This window comes from Pseudophryne corroboree, chromosome 7 (genome assembly GCF_028390025.1).
Source record: "Pseudophryne corroboree isolate aPseCor3 chromosome 7, aPseCor3.hap2, whole genome shotgun sequence".
Classification (NCBI taxonomy): domain Eukaryota; kingdom Metazoa; phylum Chordata; class Amphibia; order Anura; family Myobatrachidae; genus Pseudophryne; species Pseudophryne corroboree.
The window spans coordinates 63,407,512-63,433,683 of record NC_086450.1 but is presented as its reverse complement, the minus strand read 5'-3'; the positions used below and the strand labels follow the sequence as shown (position 1 = coordinate 63,433,683).

The 26,172-nt window shown below is 47.2% G+C and overlaps 2 protein-coding genes across 5 annotated transcripts in view; one reads left to right on the top strand and one right to left on the bottom strand.

The window, feature by feature from the left end:
* Positions 1-26,172, top strand: part of TRUB2 (TruB pseudouridine synthase family member 2) — a 114,011-nt gene that overhangs the window by 66,697 nt on the left and 21,142 nt on the right. For 2 of the 4 annotated variants that reach the window (XM_063933236.1, XM_063933233.1), the window contains exons 2-5: positions 18,481-18,612; positions 18,704-18,835; positions 19,441-19,515; positions 21,319-21,380. In XM_063933236.1, the coding sequence (XP_063789306.1) occupies positions 18,495-18,612; positions 18,704-18,835; positions 19,441-19,515; positions 21,319-21,380 (387 nt within the window). In that variant the 5' untranslated portion in view covers positions 18,481-18,494. Of the gene's footprint in view, positions 1-11,815; positions 12,039-18,480; positions 18,613-18,703; positions 18,836-19,440; positions 19,516-21,318; positions 21,381-26,172 lie in introns of those variants that run through there. The other 2 variants (XM_063933234.1, XM_063933235.1) reach the window with 2 other exon arrangements.
* Positions 8,928-11,733, bottom strand: LOC134944565 (SRSF protein kinase 1-like). The gene has a single exon (XM_063933232.1). It carries the CDS (start codon positions 11,591-11,593, stop codon positions 9,830-9,832), a length of 1,764 nt encoding a protein of 587 aa, XP_063789302.1. The 5' UTR covers positions 11,594-11,733; the 3' UTR covers positions 8,928-9,829.

Sequence of the window (26,172 nt, the reverse complement as noted above, 5' to 3'; positions counted from 1 at the left end):
CGGCCACGCCTGCGTTGGCCGTTTCGCGCCCACGAAAGGCGGCCAAACGCCGTTTCGCGCCCCTGCCTATCTCTGCCTGTCAATCAGGCAGAGGGGAGCGTAGCACAGCGACGGTCGGCCATGCGCCGGTGCACTGCAGCGCTGGCGCAGTTCTGACCCGATCACTACGCTGCGAAAAACTGCAGCATGCGATCGGGTCAGAATGACCCCCACAGTCCTTGTAAACAATGTTCTGATTGAGACAACTGACTGCTATATAGCGCCCCAAAAAATAAGATTTTACTTACCGGTAAATCTATTTCTCGTAGTCCGTAGTGGATGCTGGGGACTCCGTAAGGACCATGGGGAATAGACTGGCTCCGCAGGAGACAGGGCACTTTAAGAAAGAATTAGGAATACTGGTGTGCACTGGCTCCTCCCTCTATGTCCCTCCTCCAGACCTCAGTTAAGGAAACTGTGCCCGGAAGAGCTGACAGTACAAGGAAAGGATTTTGGAATCCAGTGTAAGACTCATACCAGCCACACCAATCACACCGTATAACTCGTGATAAACTTACCCAGTTAACAGTATGAACAAGAACAGAGCACCAGATAAACCTGATGCAACCATAACATAACCCTTATTTAAGCAATAACTATATACAAATATTGCAGAAGAAGTCCGCACTTGGGACGGGCGCCCAGCATCCACTACGGACTACGAGAAATAGATTTACCGGTAAGTAAAATCTTATTTTCTCTAACGTCCTAGTGGATGCTGGGGACTCCGTAAGGACCATGGGGATTATACCAAAGCTCCCTAACGGGCGGGAGAGTGCGGATGACTCTGCAGCACCAAATGAGCAAACACAAGGTCCTCCTCAGCCAGGGTATCAAACTTGTAGAATTTTGCAAAAGTGTTTGAACCCGACCAAGTAGCTGCTCGGCAAAGCTGTAATGCCGAGACCCCTAGGGCAGCCGCCCAAGAAGAGCCCACCTTCCTTGTGGAATGGGCTTTTACTGATTTTGGAGGCGGCAATCCAGCCGCAGAATGAGCCTGCTGAATCGTATTACAGATCCAGCAAGCAATAGTTTGCTTTGAAGCAGGAGCACCCAGCTTGTTGGATGCATACAGGATAAACAGCGAGTCAGTTTTCCTGACTCCAGCCTTTCTGGCTACATAAACCTTCAAAGCCCTGACTACATCTAGTAACTTGGAATCCTCCAAGTCACGAGTAGCCGCAGGCACCACAATAGGTTGGTTCAAATGAAAAGATGACACCACTTTTGGCAGAAATTGCGGACGAGTCCGTAATTCTGCCCTGTCCATATGGAAAACCAGATAGGGGCTTTTATGTGACAAAGCCGCCAATTCTGACACACGCCTAGCCGAAGCTAAGGCCAATAGCATGACCACCTTCCACTTGAGATATTTTAACTCCACGGTCTTAAGTGGCTCAAACCAGTGAGATTTCAGGAAACTCAACACCACGTTAAGATCCCAAGGTGCCACTGGTGGCACAAAAGGGGGCTGAATATGCAGCACTCCCTTTACAAACGTCTGAACTTCAGGAAGAGAAGCCAGTTCCTTTTGAAAGAAAATGGATAGGGCCGAAATCTGGACCTTATTGGACCCTAATTTTAAGCCCATAGTCACTCCCGACTATAGGAAGTGAAGGAAACGGCCCAGCTGGAATTCCTCTGTAGGGGCCTTCCTGGCCTCACACCAAGCAACATATTTTCGCCATATACGGTGATAATGTTTTGCTGTCACGTCCTTCCTAGCCTTTATTAGCGTAGGAATAACCTCATCCGGAATGCCTTTCTCCGCTAGGATCCGGCTTTCAACCGCCATGCCGTCAAACGCAGCCGCGGTAAGTCTTGGAACAGACAGGGCCCCTGTTGCAACAGATCCTGTCTGAGAGGCAGAGGCCATGGGTCCTCTGTGAGCATTTCTTGCAGTTCCGGATACCAAGTCCTTCTTGGCCAATCCGGAACAATGAGTATTATTCTCACTCCTCTTTTTCTTACGATTCTCAGCACCTTGGGTATGAGAGGAAGAGGAGGAAACACATAAACCGACTGGAACACCCACGGTGTCACTAGTGCGTCCACAGCTATCGCCTAAGGGTCTCTTGACCTGGCACAATACCTTTGTAGCTTTTTGTTGAGGCGGGATGCCATCATGTCCACCTGTGGCAGTTCCCATCGATTTGTAATCTGTGTGAAGACTTCTTGATGAAGTCCCCACTCTCCCGGGTGGAGGTCGTGCCTGCTGAGGAAGTCTGCTTCCCAGTTGTCCACTCCCGGAATGAACACTGCTGACAGTGCTTGCACGTGATTCTCCACCCAGCGAAGAATTGCTTCTGCCATCGCCACCCTGCTCCTTGTGCCGCCTTGGCGGTTTACATGAGCCACTGCGGTGATGTTGTCTGACTGAATCAGCACCGGTTGGTTGCGAAGCAGAAGCTCCGCTTGACTTTGGGCGTTGTATATGGCTCTTAGTTCCAGGATACTGATGTGCAGACAAGTCTCCTGACTTGACCACAGCCCCTGGAAATTTCTTCCCTGAGTGACTGCCCCCCACCCTCGGAGGCTTGCATCCTTGGTCACCAGGACCCAGTCCTGTATGCCGAACCTGCGGCCCTCGAGAAGGTGAGCACTCTGCAGCCACCACAGAAGAGACACCCTGGCCCTGGGGGATAGGGTGATCAGCCGATGCATCTGAAGATGCGATCCGGACCACTTGTCCAACAGATCCCACTGAAAGGTCCTCGCATGGAACCTGCCAAAGGGAATGGCTTCGTATGACGCCACCATCTTTCCCAGGACTCGCGTGCATTGATGCACCGACACCTGTTTTTTTTTTGTTTTAAGAGGTCTCTGACCAGAGTCACGAGCTCCTGGGCCTTCTCCGCCGGGAGAAACACCTTCTTCTGGTCTGTGTCCAGAATCATGCCCAGGAAGGGCAGACGCGTCGTAGGAATCAGCTGTGCTGTTGCAACACTTCCCGAGAGTGTGCTACGCTGATCAGCAACTGCTCTCTGGACCTCGCCTTTATGAGGAGATCGTCCAAGTATGGGATAATTGTGACTCCTTGCTTTCGCAGAAGCACCATCATTTCTGCCATTACCTTGGTAAATATTCTCGGTGCCGTGGACAGACCAAACGGCAACGTCTGGAATTGGTAATGACAGTCCTGTACCACAAATCTGAGGTACTCCTGATGAGGTGGATAAATGGGGACATGCAGGTAAGCATCCTTTATGTCCAGAGACACCATAAAATCCCCCTCTTCCAGGCTTGCAATGACCGCCCTGAGCGATTCCATCTTGAACTTGAACCTTTTCAGGTAAATGTTCAGGGATTTTAAATTCAATATGGGTCTGACCGAACCGTCCGGTTTCGGTACCACAAACATTGTGGAATAGTAACCCCTTCCCTGTTGAAGGAGGGGAACCTTTACCACCACCTGCTGGAGATATAATTTGTGAATTGCCGCTAACACTATTTCCCTCTCTATGGGGGAAGCTGGCAGGGCCGATTTGAGGTAACGGTGAGGGGGCATCACGTCGAATTCCAGCTTGTATCCCTGAGATACAATCTGTATAGCCCAGGGATCCACCCGTGAGCAAACCCACTGGTGGCTGAAATTTCGGAGACGCGCCCCCACCGCTCCTGGCTCTACCTGTGGAGCCCCAGCGTCATGCGGTGGATTTAGTGGAAGCCGGGGAGGACTTCTGTTCCTGGGAACTAGCTGTATTGTGCAGCTTCTTTCCTCTACCCCTGCCTCCGGCAAGAAAGGACGCACCTCGGACTTTCTTGCCTCTTTGTGATCGAAAGGATTGCATTTGGTAATACGGTGCTTTCTTAGGTTGCGAGGGAATATATGGCAAAAAATTTTACTTCCCAGCCGTAGCTGTGGAAACTAGGTCCGAGAGACCGTCCCCAAACAATTCCTCGCCCTTATAAGGTAAAACCTCCATGTGCTTTTTTGAGTCGGCATCACCTGTCCATTGCCGAGTCCACAGGACCCTTCTGGCAGAAATCGACATTGCATTTATTCTAGAGCCCAGTAGGCAAATGTCTCTCTGGGCATCTCTCATATATAGGACAGCGTCTTTTATATGCCCCAGGGTCAGTAATATAGTATCCTTGTCCAAGGTATCAAGTTCCTCAGATAAAGTATCTGTCCATGCTGCTACAGCAGTACACATCCAGGCCGACGCAATTGCCGGCCTTAGTAGGGTACCTGAATGTGTATAAACGGACTTCAGGATACCTTCCTGCTTTCTATCCGCAGGATCTTTTAGGGTGGCCGTATCCTGTGACGGCAGGGCTACCTTCTTAGATAAGCGTGTCAAAGCTTTGTCTACCCTAGGGGAGGATTCCCAGCGTAACCTGTCCGTTGGCGGGAAAGGATACGCCATAAGCAACCGTTTGGAAATCTGCACTTTCCTATCAGGAGAATCCCAAGCTTTTTCACGTAACTCATTTAACTCATGTGAAGAGGAAAAGTCACCTCTTGCCTTTTTTCCCCAAACATATAAACCCTCTTGTCAGGGACTGGGTTTTCCTCTGAGATGTGCAATACATCCTTCATTGCTATAATCATGTAGCGGATGGCTTTAGCCATTTTAGGCTGAAACTTTGCATAATCGCCATCGACACTGGAGTCAGAATCCGTGTCGATATCTGTGTCAACAATTTGGGATAGTGGGCGCTTCTGAGACCCTGACGGCCTCTGCGCTGTAGGATCAGGCATGGGTTGAGACCCTGACTGTCCCAAGGCTTCAGCTTTATCCAACCTTTTATGCAAGGAATTTACATTATCATTTAAAACCTTCCACATATCCATCCAATCAGGTGTCGGCGCCGTCAGCGGAGACACCACATTCATTTGTACCTGCTCTGCTTCCACATAGCCTTCCTCGTCAAACATGCCGACACACGCGTACCGACACCACACACACAGGGGATGCTCTATTTGAGGACAGAACCCCCACAAGGCCTTTTGGAGAGACAGAGAGAGTATGCCAGCACACACCCCAGCGCTATATGACCCAGGAATCACACAGTAACTTAGTGTTTACCCAGTAGCTGCTGTATACACTGATTTTGTGCTAAATTTATGTGCCCCCCCCTCTCTTTTTACCCTCTTTCTACCGTGAATCTGCAGGCGAGAGCCTGGGGAGCTTCCTCTCAGCGGAGCTGTGGAGAGAAAATGGCGCTGGTGAGTGCTGAGGAAGAAGCCCCGCCCCCTCAGCGGCGGGCTTCTGTCCCTCGATTTTGTGTAAAATAATGGCGGGGGTTCATGCATATATACAGTGCCCAACTGTATATATGCCCATTTTGCCAAGAGGTCTCTAATTGCTGCCCAGGGCGCCCCCCCCTGCGCCCTGCACCCTACAGTGACCGGAGTATGTGGGTTTAATGTGGGAGCAATGGCGCACAGCTGCAGTGCTGTGCGCTACCTCATATGAAGACTGGAGTCTTCTGCCGCCGATTTTGAAGTCTTCTTGCTTCTCACGCCGGCTTCTGGCTTCTGGGTCTGCGAGGGGGGCGGCGGCGCGGCTCTGGGATCGGACGACCAAGGGTGCGTTCCTGTGTTCGATCCCTCTGGAGCTAATGGTGTCCAGTAGCCTAAGAAGCATGACCTATCCACAGTGAGTAGGTCTGCTTCTCTCCCCTCAGTCCCACGTAGCAGAGAGTCTGTTGCCAGCAGATCTCTCTGAAAATAAAAAATCCTAACAAAATACTTTCTTATTAGCAAGCTCAGGAGAGCTCACTAAGTAGCACCCAGCTCGTCCGGGCACAGATTCAAACTGAGGTCTGGAGGAGGGACATAGAGGGAGGAGCCAGTGCACACCAGTATTCCTAATTCTTTCTTAAAGTGCCCTGTCTCCTGCGGAGCCCGTCTATTCCCCATGGTCCTTACGGAGTCCCTAGCATCCACTAGGACGTTAGAGAAATAATATATATACATACAATTGTGTCAAAGTTAATATTATCCTGGAAGACTGCGCATCCGTGAACACTATGTGTGGTGTTGACAAGATGAGAAAGAAAGGGGAATAACGGATGCGCTGTGTTCCAGGAAATAAATTGAACGATGAGAGCCAACAATTTAAATATATAAATTTATTAATAATAAAACTACATAAGTGACCTTATAAAATCCAATCAAGAACACCTCTAAATGTTCCGTTTGTAGATGTCTAGTAAGCATATGTTAACAGTTGTTATAAATAGTGTCCATAATTTGCAAAGCACTGATAATAATTGGGCTGATAGCCGGTAAATGAGATACAGGTGCAGTCTCGGAGTGTAGCAGGCTGTATTTAGCTGGAATAAACGGCTGGCAGATAAGCAACAAATTCAGTCCCGGAATAGTAGGTGTATATAATCGCCAGCCCATCCGAGAGGTAAAACATTTATCTCATGTCCGGTGATAACATACACCTACTATTCCGGGACTGAATTTGTTGCTTATCTGCCAGCCGTTTATTCCAGCTAAATACAGCCTGCTACACTCCGAGACTGCACCTGTATCTCATTTACCGGCTATCAGCCCAATTATCAGTGCTTTGCAAATTATGGACACTATTTATAACAACTGTTAACATATGCTTACTAGACATCTACAAACGGAACATTTAGAGGTGTTCTTGATTTGATTTTTTAAGGTCACTTATGTAGTTTTATTATTAATAAATTTATATATTTAAATTGTTGGCTCTCATCGTTCAATTTATTTCCTGGAACACAGCGCATCCGTTATTCCCCTTTCTTAATGTTCTGATTGAAGTTCCTGATGGTTAAGAACTTGTGTCAATAACAACCAATTATTGAAGGACCTACAGACCATGGAGGCTGTCATTTGCTGGGTTTAACCAAATGTACGCACCCTATTTGGCACAAGTGACGTTAAGCTGCATTCTTCCTGAAATCAGATCACACACATAATGGCTGCATCCAGTGAGTAAAAGTGACCGATGCATTTTAAAGACAGCGCTGTAAGCAGTCGTGTTTACAGGACTCTACAGAGGAGGGGCTTTGTGGAAGAGTCACATGACACATCTGCATGGATTCTGAATGTGTGCTGCCAGCTAGTGTCTACTCCACTAACATCTAACAGTGGCATGTGCCTATTTATCACCAGCAGCAAAATACAAATCCCTGGTTTCATATTTATATATTTTAATTATATTATAAAAAGTTAATTTTGTGGGGTGTATGTTTAATTTGTCGGCTGTCAGGATCCCGGCGTTCACGTTCAGGATACAGACGCCGGAAAACAGACAGCTGGCAATGCCGGCGCCACAAGACTATTCCCACTTGTGGGTGTCCACGACACCCATACAGCAGGAATAGAACCTGGAACGGGTCTCTAACACTGAGCCCCTCCAATATAACTACTGTATGGGTGAAACGACATAGGCTGAGAGATGCAGGTATCGGAATGTTTCCACCCAATTTTTCTAGAGGCAATAATTTACAAGGCAAAAGCAACCTAGTTTTGCCTTTTAAATGATTGCTGCTTAAAGGAACAGGCAGACATTTCCCACTGTGTCTTGTAACTCTTCATATTCCTTGCAACAGCGCTATGAATAGTTCATTTTCACAGCAGTACAAAAGAAGTCATTATGGATTGTGATTAACACCACTTGGCAGACTGAGATGGTGATGTCCAGCCACAGCTAAGATGTAACTGTAGATCACTAAGAGATCTATTTACTAAGCCTTGGAGAGAGAAAGTGGACAGAGTTAAAGTACTAACCAATCAGCTCCCAACTGTCATGTTACCAGCTGTTTGAAAAATGACAGTTATGAGCTGATTAACTGGTACTTTATCTCCGTCTTCTTTATCTCTCCAAGGCTTAGTAAATAGACCGCTAAACCAAGCTGCAGAACAGCAGTGATCCAAATATTCAGGTGACACCCAGCCATCCACGCATCAGCAAAGGCCCATACTCCGACTGCAGCCGGCGAAAGAATTTACATTTTCATACCTGCTAACACTTTTGCCATAAGAGCTCTGATTGGACAGCAGCTGCAGCTATCCAGTTATTGTTGATCTGCTATAATAGGTGGGTGAGGGGGGTTAATTAATGGGTATGAGCAGGCACCTTTCAAAAGTCACATAGCTACTGCTGCAATTACAATTTAACTCCTTCTGCGCTTACAAAGCTTTAGAACAGTGGTTCTCAACTCCAGTCCTCAAGTTTCCCAAACAGGTCATGTTTTCAGGGACTCTGTGGAAGCAGGTGGGAGCATTACTAATCTAATGCCCCCTACACAATTAGGCGACCCGCTGCCGACGGCTGATACGGCCGACCCGGCAGCGGGGGAGTGAAGTTGGCCTGCATGCATAAGCGACCCGGCACCAACGATGCCTACACACTGGACGATATGAACGAGCACGTTCATATCGTTCAGTGTTATCGCCTAATGTGTAGGGCCCTTAACAAACTGTGCATGATTAAAGAAATCCAGAAAACATGATCTGTTTGAGTGGACAATCACTGCTTAAAAACTTAAAAGACTAAGCAGAAGAGAGCTATACACAACCTCATGCTGACTTATTATAAATGAAAATTCCAAACCTGAATTGCCTGTGCGTACAGTCTTACTGAACATAACCTTGCAATAAAAACATTAAGTTAGCAAATTTAAAACAAAAATGAAGTATGCACTCATAGGAACCATGTGAAATAACTAATCTCGGAATTCCAAGTCACCGCCTACTGACCGCTAGCTGCATTTTACACATTCACCCAATTTTGGCCACTGTGTCCTGTCATTCCGCGCAGGGCTTGACGACGTCATTCAGAACAGAACGAAGGAAGGAAGGAGGGTCACAAGCATTAAGATTTCTTTGACTTTAAAATAAAAAACCCCCAAGTAGTTTTTTTTATATATAACGTAAAATCAAGTTTCTTTTCCTGTTTTTAGCACTAAATAGTATTTATTATGTAAATTCTTCCAATAATACGTCAAAATTACAGCAAATTGTTTCATTAATGAAAGATATGGAACAAATGTGATGTAAAACAGCCGGACTGCCCAACTGACGGTACCTGTGATATCTGAAATCACAATGCAGTTAGGGAACACGGTATAAACAAACAAATTAACATTCTTTTAAAAAAATCGAGGTCTTCTGCTTTTGCAATAGAAGGGCATAAAACAACAACATAAATGTATGTATGTATGTATGTATGTATGTATGTATGTATGTATGTATGTATGTAGAGATGATGCATGTAATCTATAACAAGCGTTCAGGTCTCCTTCCAGCAGTCCTGAAAACTTGCTATATATTTTTCTTAGTAGTGTTTACGGTAATCTCTAAAGGCTGATCTCACGGACCGCTTCTGTTAACGTGAAAATGGAAAAATGCAGCTTTAATGGAATTATTAACTTGTGTCATGGATGCTATGAAAAAAAAAAAGATGGAAACAGGACGAGCATTGTAGCCCAAACATGGACACATAAAAATATATGAAAAAGGGATCATTATAAAGATGAAAAAGTCCAGGAGTCCATGTCAGCATCGCAATAAGAGGACTTGGTTTTTTCTCTCCAAACTGAACGTAACCAAGGATAGCGTTAACTACTGGAGAAACTTTCCACCAAATCTCTAGCTTTCAACCCTAAAACAAGGCCATCCTTGTCTATCAACAGCTCTGCCATAGATGCCATGGTAATAGGAATACATGACACGTAACAGATTTAAACTTTCTGACCACTGCTTCAGTGAAATAAAATGTTCACCCCCCGACTGTAGGTTGAAACATAGCCCTTTTACGAACGAATGGTGTCCGAACGTGAGCATGCCTTAATGTCTCTAGGACTGTAGCCAGGGGTCACGCAGGCACTGGGCAGCAGTAGCCCGCTTTTCAGGGACTAATTCCAACATGGGCAGAAGAAAGTCTGCAAATCCTGAGGCATCCTCTTCAGACCACTCGTATTTCTCCTTCAGGACCTCAGACAGACCCCAGGGCTTGAGCTTTGAAATGTGCTTGAGATCTCCCTTTTTAGTAAAGAACTCCATGGAGTGTTTTCCAGCCGTAATGAGTTTGCGTGGGATCTGGCCCAGCAGCTCGATGATCAGGGCGATGTGGTCTTCATCACGTGCGTAGTCTTCACCTGAGTGCGGTTCAAACAGGTAATCGCCTGTCGCCAACTCGAAAGCCATGCAAGCAGTGCTCCAGATATCTGCTGGAGTGCTGTAGCCAGAGCCAATGAGAACTTCCAGGGATCTATACTGTCTAGTCTGAATGTCCTCTGTAAAGTGCTTTTGCACCCAGCATGCATTTCCAAGGTCTGCAATCTTCACTCTAATCTTTTCTGCATTCTGGGGGTCGAGGGGATTTAATAAAATGTCGGCAGCTTTTGATTTACCATCTCCTACTAGCCTTTCCTCACTCTCTTCCATTTTGATGGTTTCTTTCTGTTCTTCACATATGTCACCTGCTTGAGACTGGCAAATCTCCTTGTCCTCATCTGGTTCCTTGTGCGGGACAGGTGGCTGGCTCAATAAACTCTCATCCAAATCATCATTATGGCTGGTCTCCGTTTTGCAAGGAGGTGCATCGCCTGGGGACAATATATCCTCATTGATTGGGGTATCAGATGCCTCATTCTGCAGTCCATTCACATCTGACCCCTCATGAAGGGTTGGGCTATCCTTCTGTTCCTGGGCCTCCTGAGAACCCTCTACAGCTTCTACTTCCATCCCCACCATCTCTTGCACCCTCTTCTCCAGCAGCTCGGCCTGGCGCTTCTGCTTCTTTTTCAGCTTCTTCTTCTTATTCTTCGTCAGCTTGGTGGAGGGCTTAGGCTGCGGTGCCGTACTCACCGCTGATCCCGAAGGTGGCGGGGCACCAGAGCGCAGCCACTGGGTGGCATCGGAAGCCAGCCGGCGGACGTAGGTGTCGTCCACGCACAGCAGAATGTTCTCTGGCTTGAGGTCCGTGTGGATGATCTTACACTTGCTGTGCAGGTAGTCCAGGCCCTGGAGGACCTGACAGATGATACTCTTCACGCAGGGGAGCGGCAGCCCTTGGTAATTGGACTTAATGATCCACTTCAGCAGGTGGTGTCCGAGGACCTCGAAGACCATGCAGACGTGGGAGCCGTTGACGCCAGATATTTTGAAGTCGTCCAGGAGCTGGACCACGACTTCCCGACCCGGGTGCGCGGGGTCCGTGTCCCTCACCGCGCGCAGCAGCCGGATCTCATCCAGGGCGGTCTCTGTATAGTGCTCAGCGCTCTTCACCACCTTTAGGGCCACAAACAGCTTGGCCTGGAGGTCCCAGCACAGCCAGACAGTGGAGAAGTGGCCCCAGCCCAGCTTGCGGATGACATGGTAGCGGTTGCTAAAGAGGTCCCCGATCCTCACATGGTGGTAGCCGCCTTTGCAGTAGTCACTGGGGTCCTCCTGTTCCTCGTCATCGCTGCCTAGTATCTCTTCCTCCTCCTCTTCCTCGTCGTCTGAGGGAGGCTGCGGGGCCGGCCTGCGCTGACAGGTCTCCGCCGGCTTCTTCACGCTTCTTTTAGCCTTGGCCCGCTTCTTGCGCGCCTGTAACGCCAGCACCTTCCTCTCCATGTCTGAGCCGGGTCGGGAAGGAGGGATTAGAAGCGCATGCGCCGCGACCTCTGTCCTCTCACTTCCGCCGTCCAGGCGCCGAGATTTCACAAACCACGCCCCCCGGCGTACAGGTCCGTCTTCCCCAAACTGCCGGCTCTGGTCACCTGATCCTTGACAGGCTCGCGAGAGCGGCAGGGAGTACGTTAGGGGAGGAGCGCCGGCTTCCCACGTGGTTTCACCATGAGGGCAGCCGCCATCTTGGTACACCCCGGTGGGACGGAAGTGGTGTCTGATAAGGACTCACTGAGGTTGGAGGACAAAGGTGGCGGCCACCACAAGAGACATGGACAGTGCTCTGACGTTCCGCCTACAGTGAGGACATCGGGTGTTGCTGTATGCTGCTATTCTTCCTTGATTGCTCATTATATGGTCTTATTGTAATGTTGCTTATGTGAGACACGCAGTACGTACCGGTATACTAGGTTGTTAGCCTGTAATGCTGTGTTTTGTTATCTGTAGTAATATAGTTAGTCCAATCATATTTGCTGCAACAATGCTGCGGCGCCAGGTATGTGTGGTGCCTACAATGTATGGTGGTACCCACAATGCCCAACTGTATTACTGTTCACTCCAGGGGGTATATTTACAAAAAATCGTAATTTCAGAATGAGGTTAAAGTTCAAACACGAATGACATTGAATGTGTGAAATTGCAACTTTTTGAATTTATTACGACTAATTTACTATGCTGTCGTATTCTGCATTTTCGTGTTTTCCAAAGTCGATGTCATTCGTATTTTTTGGCAGTGTTTTACGGGAGTGAATAGTAAAACACTGCCGACATTAACACAATGAATCTCGGCCGGATCTGTGAGATCCGTGCAGGGCTTCATTGTGCACCTTTCGTAAAAAAAATAAAGTGTTAAAAATAAAAAAATAAAATGCGTGGGGTCCCCCCTCCTAAGCAAAACCAGCCTCGGGCTCTTTGAGCTGGTCCTGGTTGTCAAAATATGGGGAAAAAAATGACAGGGGTTCCCCCATATTTTATCAACCAGCACTGGGCTCTGCGCCTGGTCCTGGTGCAAAAAATACGGGGGACAAAAAGCGTAGGGGTCCCCCGTATTTTTTGAACCAGCACCGGGCTCCACTAGCCAGGTACATAATGCCACAGCCTGGGGACACTTTTATTGTGGTCCTGGCGGCCCTGGCATTACATCCCCAACTAGTCACCCCTGGCCGGGGTACCCTGGAGGAGTGGGAACCCCTTAAATCAAGGCCCCCCCCCCCCCTCCAGCCACCCAAGGGCCAGGGGTGAAGCCCGAGGCTGTCCCCCCCCCCCCCCCCCCCCCATCCAAGGGCGGCGGATGGGGGGCTGATAGCCAAGTGTAAAAAAATCAGAATATTGTTTTTAGTAGCAGTACTACAAGTCCCAGCAAGCCTCCCCCGCAAGCTGGTACTTGGAGAACCACAAGTACCAGCATGCGGTGGAAAACCGGGCCCGCTGGTACCTGTAGTACTACTACTAAAAAAAATACCCAACAAAAAACAGGACACACACACCGTGACAGTAAAAGTTTATTACATACATGCACACCTCCATACATACTTACCTATGTTCACACGAGGCTCGGTCCTCTTCTCCATGTAGAATCCTCGGGGTACCTGTGAAAAAAATTATACTCACAAAATCCAGTGTATCTTCTGTTCTTTGTATAATCCACGTACTTGGCAAAAAGACAAACCGGAAACCCGACCACGCACTGAAAGGGGTCCCATGTTTACACATGGGACCCCTTTCCCCGACTGCCAGGACCCCCCCCCCTGACTCCTGTCAAAGAGGGTCCCTTCAGCCAATCAGGGAGCGCACGTCGTGGCACTCTCCTGATTGGCTGTGCGCTCCTGTAGTGTCAGTGAGGCTGCACACGGCAGAGATACAATGTTGCGCCTATGCGCTCCATTGTATCCAATGGTGGGAACTTTGCGGTCAGCGGTTGACCGAAAGTAACCTCACCGCTGACCGCAAAGTTCCCACCATTGGATACAATGGAGCGCATAGGCGCAACATTGTATCTCTGCCGTGTGCAGCCTCACTGACACTACAGGAGCGCACAGCCAATCAGGAGAGTGCCACAACGTGCGCTCCCTGATTGGCTGAAGGGACCCTCTTTGACAGGAGTCAGGGGGGGGGTCCTGGCAGTCGGGGAAAGGGGTCCCATGTGTAAACATGGGACCCCTTTCAGTGCGTGGTCGGGTTTCCGGTTTGTCTTTTTGCCAAGTACGTGGATTATACAAAGAACAGAAGATACACTGGATTTTGTGAGTATAATTTTTTTCACAGGTACCCCGAGGATTCTACATGGAGAAGAGGACCGAGCCTCGTGTGAACATAGGTAAGTATGTATGGAGGTGTGCATGTATGTAATAAACTTTTACTGTCACGGTGTGTGTGTCCTGTTTTTTGTTGGGTATTTTTTTTAGTAGTAGTACTACAGGTACCAGCGGGCCCGGTTTTCCACCGCATGCTGGTACTTGTGGTTCTCCAAGTACCAGCTTGCGGGGGAGGCTTGCCTGGACTTGTAGTACTGCTACTAAAAACAATATTCTGATTTTTTACACTTGGCTATCAGCCCCCCATCCGCCGCCCTTGGATGTGGGGGACAGCCACGGGCGTCACCCCCGGCCGTTGGGTGGCTGGAGGGGGGACCCCTTGATTTAAGGGGTTCCCACTCCTCCAGGGTACCCCGGCCAGTGGTGACTAGTTGGGGATGTAATGCCAGGACCACAATAAAAGTGTCCCCCGGCTGTGGCATTATGTACCTGGCTAGTGGAGCCCGGTGCTGGTTCAAAAAATACGGGGGACCCCTACGCTTTTTGTCCCCCGTATTTTTTGCACCAGGACCAGGTGCAGAGCCCGGTACTGGTTGATGAAATATGGGGGAACCCCTGTCATTTTTCCCCCCAAATTTTGACAACCAGGACCGGCTCAAAGAGCCCGAGGCTGGCTTTGCTTAGGAGGGGGGACCCCACGCATTTTTTTTTCTTACATTTAACACTTTCCCACCCCTTACCACTGATAGGCATGCACGGATCCGTGCATGCCTATCAGAACACGGTAAAAAAAAGCAGGTCTATTTGAAAACTGCTTTTTTTTACGATTTGTATTTATTCACGGCAGTGTTTGGCTATTGCCGGCAGTGTTTGTGAAATACAAATTTTAGTAAATTACAGAGTTCTAGCAAATAACAGGCGTATTTGACCGATGGTGTATTCATTCATATTTTTTTTTTCTTTGACTTAAACAAAAATATGAATGCACTCATCACTGCCGTGATTTGAGTTTAGTAAATTTCCGAGATGACACTTTGAAGAAAAAACACCTTCTCGGTCAAAATCAGGAGCTTAGTAAATATACCCCTAGGTGTGGGGTGCTGCTGGTCAGTGAGGGGGCATATTTGTATTTTGAAGGGTAACATTTTAGATGTGATGTATCGCTAATGGCTACTGTAGCTGCAGGGATACATCACGTATAATTGTGCTCTTCTATATTAAAATATGCCCTCCTCACTGATTAACACCCTGCACGTAGTGTGAACACTACTGTGCATTACATCCTGTTATCTTTATAGTTACTGTGCTCTACTTTTGTACACTATTTTGTATTGCGGAGGAGGTACCTAGTTAAGTTACCGACGGAAGAAACACCTATTAACAGAAACCCCACAACCAAACACCGAATGACAATATACCGAAACCACTAGAATACAGACACAAATAATACAGACACAAATGGAACACCAACACAACCATTACGCTGACCGTTAAAATATCAACAGAACAAAATTCCGAACATTTCACAATGCTGACGCACTCATTATCCAGACAACCGACGTGTACATAATTCAGATACCGACAATCACAACACCGACAAGCCCCCCCCCCCCCCTTTCAGGTCAAAATATTGACTGAAGAAATTCCGACATCCCCAAAGGCCAACAGTGAAAATACCTTTCTCTTGTTTTATTTTCTAACTGTGCATGTGTGATGGGTGGGGGTGGTATGGAAGATCTGCAGTGTCTAGGTCAGCAGGTACAAAAGGTCGACGTGACAATGGTCGACACAATTAATTTTTTAATTTTTGTGGGGGTGAAATCTTGTATGTTTCATCATATATGACCGCCATCAGTAGAAACGTGTGGGCTTGTGACGCTTTGGGCAAGGTGGCTCGCTCAGCTTGCCACAGGCTGCTATTCCCAATCATCCACGTAGATAGATAATCAAGCAAATGTTGGAAAAACGTGTGTCAACCGTCGTCATGTCGACCTTTTGTACCTGATGCCCTTTAGCGCTGTTGACCTATTGACTGTCGACTTTTACATTGATCATCCGGATACCGCAATGGGTATTCACTCCTCTAACTGCTTATGAATTAAAAATAACATAGATCCCAGAGAAGATTGATACAATTTATTTCTATGTAGATGATGATTCAAATGTTTTTGTGCCCAAACTCACACCTGATCACCTGGTTTTTTTTTTTAGACAGGGGGTTATTTAACTGATGGTGTTGACAGGCGTGAATAATTGGACGAACAATTCCGAAGGCAGCTAAACCTGGCGCCTGCGGTATTTGTGCCGGAACGTAGCAACAATTGAGTTGCTCAGTCAGACGCAAGGTGTCCAAAAACAACTGTCTTAAGTACAGAGATGCCAATCCCAAATTATGTTTTAGCACACTTCTTATAGCTGTGCATTCCGAGTCTAGAGGTGCATACACACAGTGAGATAAAATTGTAAGATTTTGACAATATGGTCAAAATCTTAAGGAAAGTTAGTGCACATCTCAAGGTGTTTAGCAGCTTGCGGTCCCGTGGGGTCGGTATCGTAAGGCTAGATAGACTGTGCAAGCAAGTCAATCTTGACTATCCAGTGTACTATCTAGTACAAAGTATAGTCAAAATCTGTGCTCTGGGGGAGTTCAAGGGAATTCGCATAGTCAAAAAAGGGCAGAGCAAGGATCTCACCATGGGGTAAATTTACTAAGATGGGAGTTCTATTTAAGATGGGATGTTGCCCATAGCAACCAATCAGATTCCAGATTTTATGTTCTAGAAGGTGATACATGTGAAGTATAATCTGATTGGTTGCTTTGGGCAACATCCCATCTTAAAAAGAACTCACATCTTAGTAAATTTACCCCCATGTGTATGCACCTTACGTGTTTGTGCATGCTTTCCCGACTCCTGCTTAGTCTCTCAGGGCCCGTACACACGGTGAGATTCGGGCTATGCCCGATTTTCACTATGCAACAGGGGCTAGGTTGGCACATAGTCAGTATCGCAAGCACATAATGAGTGTGCTTGCGATACTGACTATGTGCGATTTTGGCTAAGAGTCAATTTTGACTATCTCTTCTATAGAGAGAGACTATGCAGGCAAGTCAATTTTGACTATCTATTCTTACGATGCCGACCGCGCATCGGCATTGAATCGGGATCGCAAGGTGACTTTCACCTTGCGATCTGCACTAACTTTTCTTAAGATTTTTACTATATAGTCAGAATCGTAAGAAAAAATCTCACCGTGTGTACACAGCCTCAGTCAAACCCAATATCTGGAAAGATTATCTTAAAGTGCAATTTTTATTTATTTTTTCTAAATTTAAGGAAGTAAAAAAAATGTATTTAATGATTTTCATAAATAAAAATTCCTAGTGGCTGTCTAGCACCCACCCAGTGTCCCGATGACCCCATTAAAAATAACCTGCCCCTTCCCCCATTGGCATTAGCCACCCTCTCCTCCAGTTGTAATATATCGCCCAGTGGCATTACACTTTCCACCCCATGTCCATAGGTCCCTATTGAAAAATAAATCCCCTGTTCCACCATGGCCCACGTACTCCTTATCAAGACCCTGCGCACGCCTGTAATGGCACATGATGCAATGCAGAAAGAGGCTTAGAAATGCTGCTCTGAGCTGTGCCTGCTCCATGTACTGTCAGATGCTTGTCCTCCTCAGTTACATGACATGCTGTGAGTTTAGATCTGTGCAGCTGGCAGCTATTTTGCAACCTCCAGAGTTTTTGAAAAGCGTTAATGATGTGTGGCATGATGACTAGGAAAAATTAGTTTTTGGTGCATGGTATGGATGCTTTCACATGCTTAGATGCTGATGTTCCGCGCCAACTTGTGTCCAGAAATGATATATAAATGTTGAGAAATATGAGTAGATATATTGCTGCAGCTTAACAGCTGATTGAATGCACAGATAGTGTGATAACTGTAATTATGGATCTTCTCATTTAATATTATCTATTAATAGCAGACGGACAACTTTTATTAGTGACATATTTCTATGATGCCGTTTCCTGAGTAGGGCATATCATATACCAAATGAAAGGTTTTGGTCTGTAGATTTGCTGAAAAATTTTGTCGTTGCTTCGTTTTGGACTTATGTGGCAAGACGTCCGCCTGTCATTTACAATGCATCACCATTGTGCTCTGGAAATGTGACAGTTGGTAAATTCTCCCTGTGCACCTGCAGGGGGACCTGAAACATGTGACCTGTTTGGGTGGTCTGGAAACTGCGTCAATTATTTGCAGCCACCCACTAAGCAGGGATTTTTTTTCGAAATTTGACTGAAGGGGGTGAAAAGGAGTAAAATATTCCACCCAGCAAACCTTTGCCTGGTTGAAACCGGACACATCAGCTAGTCATGGATGATTTTACATTATCCTTTTTGCCCATTTTGTTTGAACATTCCAGAATAATTTAGGACTCTAAACATAATGGTTGGCAAAATAACATTATCAATTATGTTCTAAAGTGATATTTGCTTTGCAGACCCAGCTTAGATATAGATTGTTGTCTGTAATAGACATTAACCATAATATTTATATTTCTCCTTAGTGATTAATGTAGTCATGGCTCGGTCTGCTTCCACTGCATTTCGTAAATTACACGGTCTCTTTGCAGTATATAAACCTCCTGGATATGACTGGAGGTCTGTACGTGATACAGTAAAGATAAAGCTGTTGAAAGGTAATGAAACTTTGTTTTGTAATGTTGCAGCTGTTATAATGAGGATTTGCATAGATTTGTGCAACTATAATCTTTCTTATGTGTTGTACAGAGCTGAACTCTCTTAAGCAACGTCCACCGCGGCAGAAGATCGTTTTCCTACCACAAGCTGTAGAGGGCAGCAGCGGGGTTGAACTGACGAAGACAGCGACAGCTGTTCCTGTCCTGGCTGATCATATACTGGGTGGGTACCAACCATCTAATATAGCAAAACGGTTACCTGTCTCTAGTTGTGTCTGCGTTCTTAAGGGGTCATTCCGACCCGATCGCTCGCTGCATTTTTTTCCGCAGTGCAACGATCGGGTCGGAACTGCGCATGCGCGGGCGCATGGCAGCCGTCGTTGCCTAGCGATAGCCTCTGAGGCGGTCGTTGGGCGGGAGGGGGCTGGACGGCGGCGTTAAGCCGACGTTTAGGGGGCTTAGTCCGGCCAACGCAGGCGTGGCCAGACCGTTGGGGGCAGTGGGCCGCAGCGGCTGCGTGACGTCACACGCAGCCGCTGCGGGCCGGGGACGCGACGAGTAGCTCCCGGCCAGCACGCTAGAGCTGTGCTGGTCGGGAGCTACTCTTGAAGTGCAAAGGCATCTCCGCTGTGCGATGCCTTTGCACTTCTGCAGGGGGGTTGGGGGGGCCCGGACTGACATGTGGGGCGGGATAGCCCTGTGCTGGGCGTCTCCCCGCATGTCAGTGTGGATGATCGTAGCTGTGCTAAATTTAGCACAGCTACGATCAATTCGGAATGACCCCCTTAGTGTAATGTTATTTCTCATTGTCTCTTGTTTGCTTTACAGTTAAGGGACCAGACTACACTTACCTGAAGATTGGTGTGGTGCATAAGCTGGATATAGAATCATCTGGGGTATTAGGTGAGTTTTTGTTATGTAAATAGACAAAATATATTAAGCTTTCCCTTTGTCTGCACAATATAAGTTACTCATATTGTCGCTAACACTGAAATAGCAGAAAATAGAACAAATTTTTCCTGGTGCTTTCTTTTCCTTCTTATATCTTCTTGTGACATCATTTATGACCATTACATGAAAAAGAGTGGTTGGCTTCCCTTTAAGCACCCACGCGCCATGCAGCGGGAGAAATATTGGTGCACATCCCCTTGAATTCATAGAAAGGACTTGAACCCCCAGAAGACTTTGCTGCTTAGGGATTGTGAACTTTTGAACAGGATAATTGATTTGGTACTGTAGGGCGCCAGGAGAAATTATTCCTATTTTCTGCTTGATTTATTCACTACATAAACATCAGCGTCATTTGGATGAGACACAAGCTGGTCCTGACAGTCCCCATGCTAGATATGGTAGGAAAAGCAGCTACTCATTATTGTAAATGTACATTCCATAAGCGACATAGCCTAGTATGTCCCCCTCGCGGCATGGGCCGTCCAACGTGGGCATGCACACTGGGGCAGATGTATTAACCCTGGAGAAGTGATAAAGCAGTGATAAGTGGAAGGTGATAACGCACCAGCCAATCAGCTCCTAACTGTCAATTTACATATTGGAGCTGATTGGCTGGTGCATTATCACCTTGCACTTATCACTGGTTTATCACTTCTCCAGGCTTAATACATCTGCCGCACTGTGTGATATCGCCATCGATATGGCACAGTGACGTCGTGCCCCGGCACTATACTGGAAACTACTGAGGAGGAAAGGGATCTAGGAGTCACTATTTCAGATGACTTAAAGGCAGGTAAGCAATGTAACAAGGCAATGAGGAAGGCTAGTCAGATGCTTGGCTGCATTGGGAGAGGAATCAGCAGCAGAAAGAAAGAAGTAATAATGCCACTGTATAGGTCATTGGTACGGCCTCATCTAGAATACTGTATTCAGTTCTGGAGGCCATATCTTCAAAAGGATATTAATACATTAGAAACTGTACAAAGGAGGGCAACTAAAATGGTGCATGGCCTACATCACAAAACATACCCAGAAAGACTAAGAAATCTCAATATGTATAGTTTGGAGCAGAGAAGAGAAAGGGGGGACATGATAGAAACTTTCAAATATATGAAGGGTTTTAACAAAGTCCAGGAGGGAAACATTCTCCAAATGAAGAGAAGCAATAGGACACGAGGACATGCACTGAGACTGGAGGGGGGGAGGTTCAGGGGAAATTTGCGGAAAAATTATTTCACAGAAAGGGTAGTGGACAAGTGGAATAGCCTCCCATCAGAGGTGGTAGAGGCTAAGACAGTAGAGCAATTTAAACATGCATGGGATAGACATAAGGATATCCTTACAAAGAAATAAGGAACAAATAAGGTTAGTGATAAAAAAAAAATAATATATAAAAAAAAAAAAAGGGGCAGACTAGATGGGCCAAGTGGTTCTTATCTGCCGACAAATTCTATGTTTCTATGTTTCTATGCAGTTTTGGACGATAAGTCCAAATTGAGCTGCATGCACTGCCGACACCAAGTGTCATTAACGACTCGCGCGGCCGCGCATCGGTTGTCGTCAGCAGAATACACACAGGGCAATATAGTAAACGATATCGCTCCGGAGGGTAGAAATGAGCGATATTGCTTACTATACCACCTAATATGTAGAGGCCATTACTCAGCCATCCCTGATACTTTTGCCAATTTTAAGTTTGAACTGTATTCATGCAGTGTTGGTTTTTATTTCTTCCTGTTTGTGTTTTGTTTTCAGTGTTTGGAATTGGGCAGGGCAACAGAATTCTACCAACGTTCTATGAAAGCCATTGTTCCAAGGTAAGACAACCTGGTTATGTTTTTTTTTCCCCATGTATAGTTATTTCTTAGGTGTATTGTCAAGACTTCTGTATAGGTGGTCTAAAAAAAAAACTTATAAGTGCTAAAAAATACAGTTGGGTCCATATATATTTGGAAACTGACACAATTTGCCTAATTTCTCTATCGTCCTAGTGGATGCTGGGGTTCCTGAAAGGACCATGGGGAATAGCGGCTCCGCAGGAGACAGGGCACAAAAAGTAAAGCTTTTCCAGATCAGGTGGTGTGCACTGGCTCCTCCCCCTATGACCCTCCTCCAGACTCCAGTTAGATTTTTGTGCCCGGCCGAGAAGGGTGCAATCTAGGTGGCTCTCCTAAAGAGCTGCTTAGAAAAAGTTTAGCTTAGGTTTTTTATTTTACAGTGAGTCCTGCTGGCAACAGGATCACTGCAACGAGGGACTGAGGGGAGAAGAAGTGAACTCACCTGCGTGCAGGATGGATTGGCTTCTTGGCTACTGGACATCAGCTCCAGAGGGACGATCACAGGTACAGCCTGGATGGTCACCGGAGCCGCGCCGCCGGCCCCCTTGCAGATGCTGAAGTCAGAAGAGGTCCAGAATCGGCGGCTGAAAACTCCTGCAGTCTTCTAAAGGTAGCGCACAGCACTGCAGCTGTGCGCCATTTTCCTCTCAGCACACTTCACACGCAGTCACTGAGGGTGCAGGGCGCTGGGGGGGGGCGCCCTGGGAGGCAAATGTAACCTATATAAAGGCTAAAAATACCTCACATATAGCCCCCAGAGGCTATATGGAGATATTTAACCCCTGCCTGGATTCACTAAATAGCGGGAGACGAGCCCGCCGGAAAAGGGGCGGGGCCTATCTCCTCAGCACACGGCGCCATTTCCTCTCACAGCTCCGCTGGTCAGGACGGCTCCCAGGTCTCTCCCCTGCACTGCACTACAGAAACAGGGTAAAACAGAGAGGGGGGGCAAATTTATGGCGATATTTTGATATATATAAAGCAGCTATAAGGGAGCACTTATTATAAGGCTATCCCTGTTATATATAGCGCTTTTGGTGTGTGCTGGCAAACTCTCCCTCTGTCTCCCCAAAGGGCTAGTGGGTCCTGTCTTCGTTAGGAGCATTCCCTGTGTGTCTGCTGTGTGTCGGTACGTGTGTGTCGACATGTATGAGGACGATATTGGTGTGGAGGCGGAGCAATTGCCAAATATGAGGATGTCACCCCCTAGGGAGTCGACACCAGAATGGATGCCTTTATTTATGGAACTACGGGATAGTGTCAACACGCTAAAGCAGTCGTTTGACGACATGAGACGGCCGGACAATCAATTAGTGCCTGTCCAGGCGACTCAAACACCGTCAGGGGCTGTGAAACGCCCTTTGCCTCAGTCGGTCGACACAGACCCAGACACAGGCACTGACTCCAGTGGTGACGGTGACGAATCAACCGTATTTTCCAGTAGGGCCACACGTTATATGATTTTGGCAATGAAGGAGGCGTTACATTTAGCTGATACTACAGGTACCACTAAACAGGGTATTATGTGGGGTGTGAAAAAACTACCTATAGTTTTTCCTGAATCAGAAGAATTAAATGACGTGTGTAATGAAGCGTGGGTTGCCCCTGATAAAAAGCTGATAATTTCAAAGAAATTATTGGCATTATACCCTTTCCCGCCAGAGGTTAGGGAGCGCTGGGAAACACCTCCTAGGGTGGACAAGGCGCTAACACACTTATCTAAACAAGTGGCGTTACCCTCTCCTGAGACGGCCGCACTTAAAGATCCATCAGATAGGAGGATGGAAAATATCCAAAAAAGTATATACACACATGCAGGTGTTATACTACGACCAGCTATAGCGACTGCCTGGATGTGCAGTGCTGGGGTAGTTTGGTCAGAGTCCCTGATTGAAAATATTGATACCCTGGACAGGGACAATATTTTACTGTCGTTAGAACAAATAAAGGATGCGTTTCTTTATATGCGTGATGCACAGAGGGATATCTGCACACTGGCATCACGGGTAAGTGCTATGTCCATTTCGGCCAGAAGAGCTTTATGGACGCGACAGTGGACAGGCGATGCGGATTCAAAACGACATATGGAAGTTTTGCCGTATAAAGGGGAGGAGTTATTTGGAGTCGGTCTATCAGATTTGGTGGCCACGGCTACAGCCGGGAAATCCACCTTTCTACCTCAAGTCACTCCCCAACAAAAAAAGGCACCGACTTTTCAACCGCAGCCCTTTCGTTCCTTTAAAAATAAGAGAGCAAAGGGCTATTCATATCTGCCACGAGGCAGAGGTCGAGGGAAGAAACAGCAACAGGCAGCTCCTTCCCAGGAACAGAAGCCCTCCCCGGCTTCTACAAAAGCCTCAGCATGACGCTGGGGCTTCTCAAGCGGACTCGGGGACGGTGGGTGGTCGTCTCAAAAATTACAGCGCGCAGTGGGCTCACTCGCAGGTAGATCCCTGGATCCTGCAGATAATATCTCAGGGGTACAGGTTGGAATTAGAGACAGATCCACCTCGCCGTTTCCTGAAGTCTGCTTTACCAACGTCCCCCTCCGAAAGGGAGACGGTTTTGGAAGCCATTCACAAGCTGTACTCTCAGCAGGTGATAGTCAAGGTACCTCTTCTACAACAAGGGAAGGGGTATTATTCCACTCTTTTTGTGGTACCGAAGCCGGATGGCTCGGTAAGGCCTATTCTAAATCTGAAGTCCTTGAACCTGTACATAAAGAAGTTCAAGTTCAAGATGGAGTCACTCAGAGCAGTGATAGCGAACCTGGAAGAGGGGGACTTTATGGTATCCTTGGACATCAAGGATGCGTATCTCCACGTTCCAATTTACCCCTCACACCAGGGGTACCTCAGGTTCGTTGTACAAAACTGTCACTATCAGTTTCAGACGCTGCCGTTCGGATTGTCCACGGCACCTCGGGTCTTTACAAAGGTAATGGCCGAGATGATGATTCTTCTTCGAAGAAAAGGCGTATTAATTATCCCATACTTGGACGATCTCCTAATAAGGGCAAGGTCCAGAGAACAGCTAGAGATGGGATTAGCACTGTCGCAAGAAGTGCTAAAACAGCACGGGTGGATTCTGAATATTCCAAAATCCCAGTTAATGCCGACAACTCGTCTGCTGTTCCTAGGAATGATTCTGGACACGGTTCAGAAAAAGGTTTTTCTCCCGGAGGAAAATGCCAAGGAGTTATCCGAGCTTGTCAGGAACCTCCTAAAACCAGGAAAGGTGTCTGTACATCAATGCACAAGAGTCCTGGGAAAAATGGTGGCTTCTTACGAAGCAATTCCATTCGGCAGATTCCACGCAAGAATTTTCCAAAGGGATCTGTTGGACAAATGGTCAGGGTCGCATCTTCAGATGCACCTGCGGATAACCCTGTCTCCAAGGACAAGGGTGTCTCTTCTGTGGTGGTTGCAGAGTGCTCATCTATTGGAGGGCCGCAGATTCGGCATACAGGATTGGATCCTGGTGACCACGGACGCCAGCCTGAGAGGCTGGGGAGCAGTCACACAAGGAAGAAACTTCCAGGGAGTATGGACGAGCCTGGAAACGTCTCTTCACATAAACATTCTGGAACTAAGAGCAATATACAATGCTCTAAGCCAGGCAGAACCTCTGCTTCAGGGAAAACCGGTGTTGATCCAGTCGGACAACATCACGGCAGTCGCCCATGTGAACAGACAGGGCGGCACAAGAAGCAGGAGTGCAATGGCAGAAGCTGCAAGGATTCTTCGCTGGGCAGAGAATCATGTGATAGCACTGTCAGCAGTGTTCATCCCGGGAGTGGACAACTGGGAAGCAGACTTCCTCAGCAGACACGATCTTCACCCGGGAGAGTGGGGACTTCATCCAGAAGTCTTCCACTTGCTGGTAACCCGTTGGGAAAGACCAATGGTGGACATGATGGCGTCTCGCCTCAACAAAAAACTGGACAGGTATTGCGCCAGGTCAAGAGATCCGCAGGCAATAGCTGTGGACGCGCTGGTAACGCCTTGGGTGTACCAGTCGGTGTATGTGTTTCCTCCTCTGCCTCTCATACCAAAAGTATTGAGAATTATACGGCAAAGAGGCGTAAGGACGATACTAGTGGTTCCGGATTGGCCAAGAAGGACTTGGTACCCGGAACTTCAAGAGATGATCACGGAAGATCCGTGGCCTCTACCTCTAAGGAGGGACTTGCTTCAGCAGGGTCCCTGTCTGTTTCAAGACTTACCGCGGCTGCGTTTGACGGCATGGCGGTTGAACGCCGGATCCTAAAGGAAAAAGGCATGCCGGAAGAAGTCATTCCTACTTTGATTAAAGCAAGGAAAGAAGTAACCGTGCAACATTATCACCGAATTTGGCGAAAATATGTTGCGTGGTGCGAAGATCGGAGTGCTCCGACGGAGGAATTTCAACTGGGTCGATTCCTACATTTCCTGCAATCAGGATTGTCTATGGGTCTCAAATTGGGATCTATTAAGGTTCAAATTTCGGCCCTGTCGATTTTCTTTCAAAAAGAATTGGCTTCAGTCCCTGAAGTCCAGACCTTTGTTAAGGGAGTGCTACATATACAGCCTCCTGTGGTGCCTCCAGTGGCACCGTGGGATCTCAATGTGGTTTTGGACTTTCTAAAATCTCATTGGTTTGAACCACTAAAGAAGGTGGATTTGAAATATCTCACATGGAAAGTGACCATGCTTCTAGCCCTGGCTTCGGCCAGGAGAGTGTCAGAACTGGCAGCTTTATCTTACAAAAGCCCATATCTGATTTTCCATTC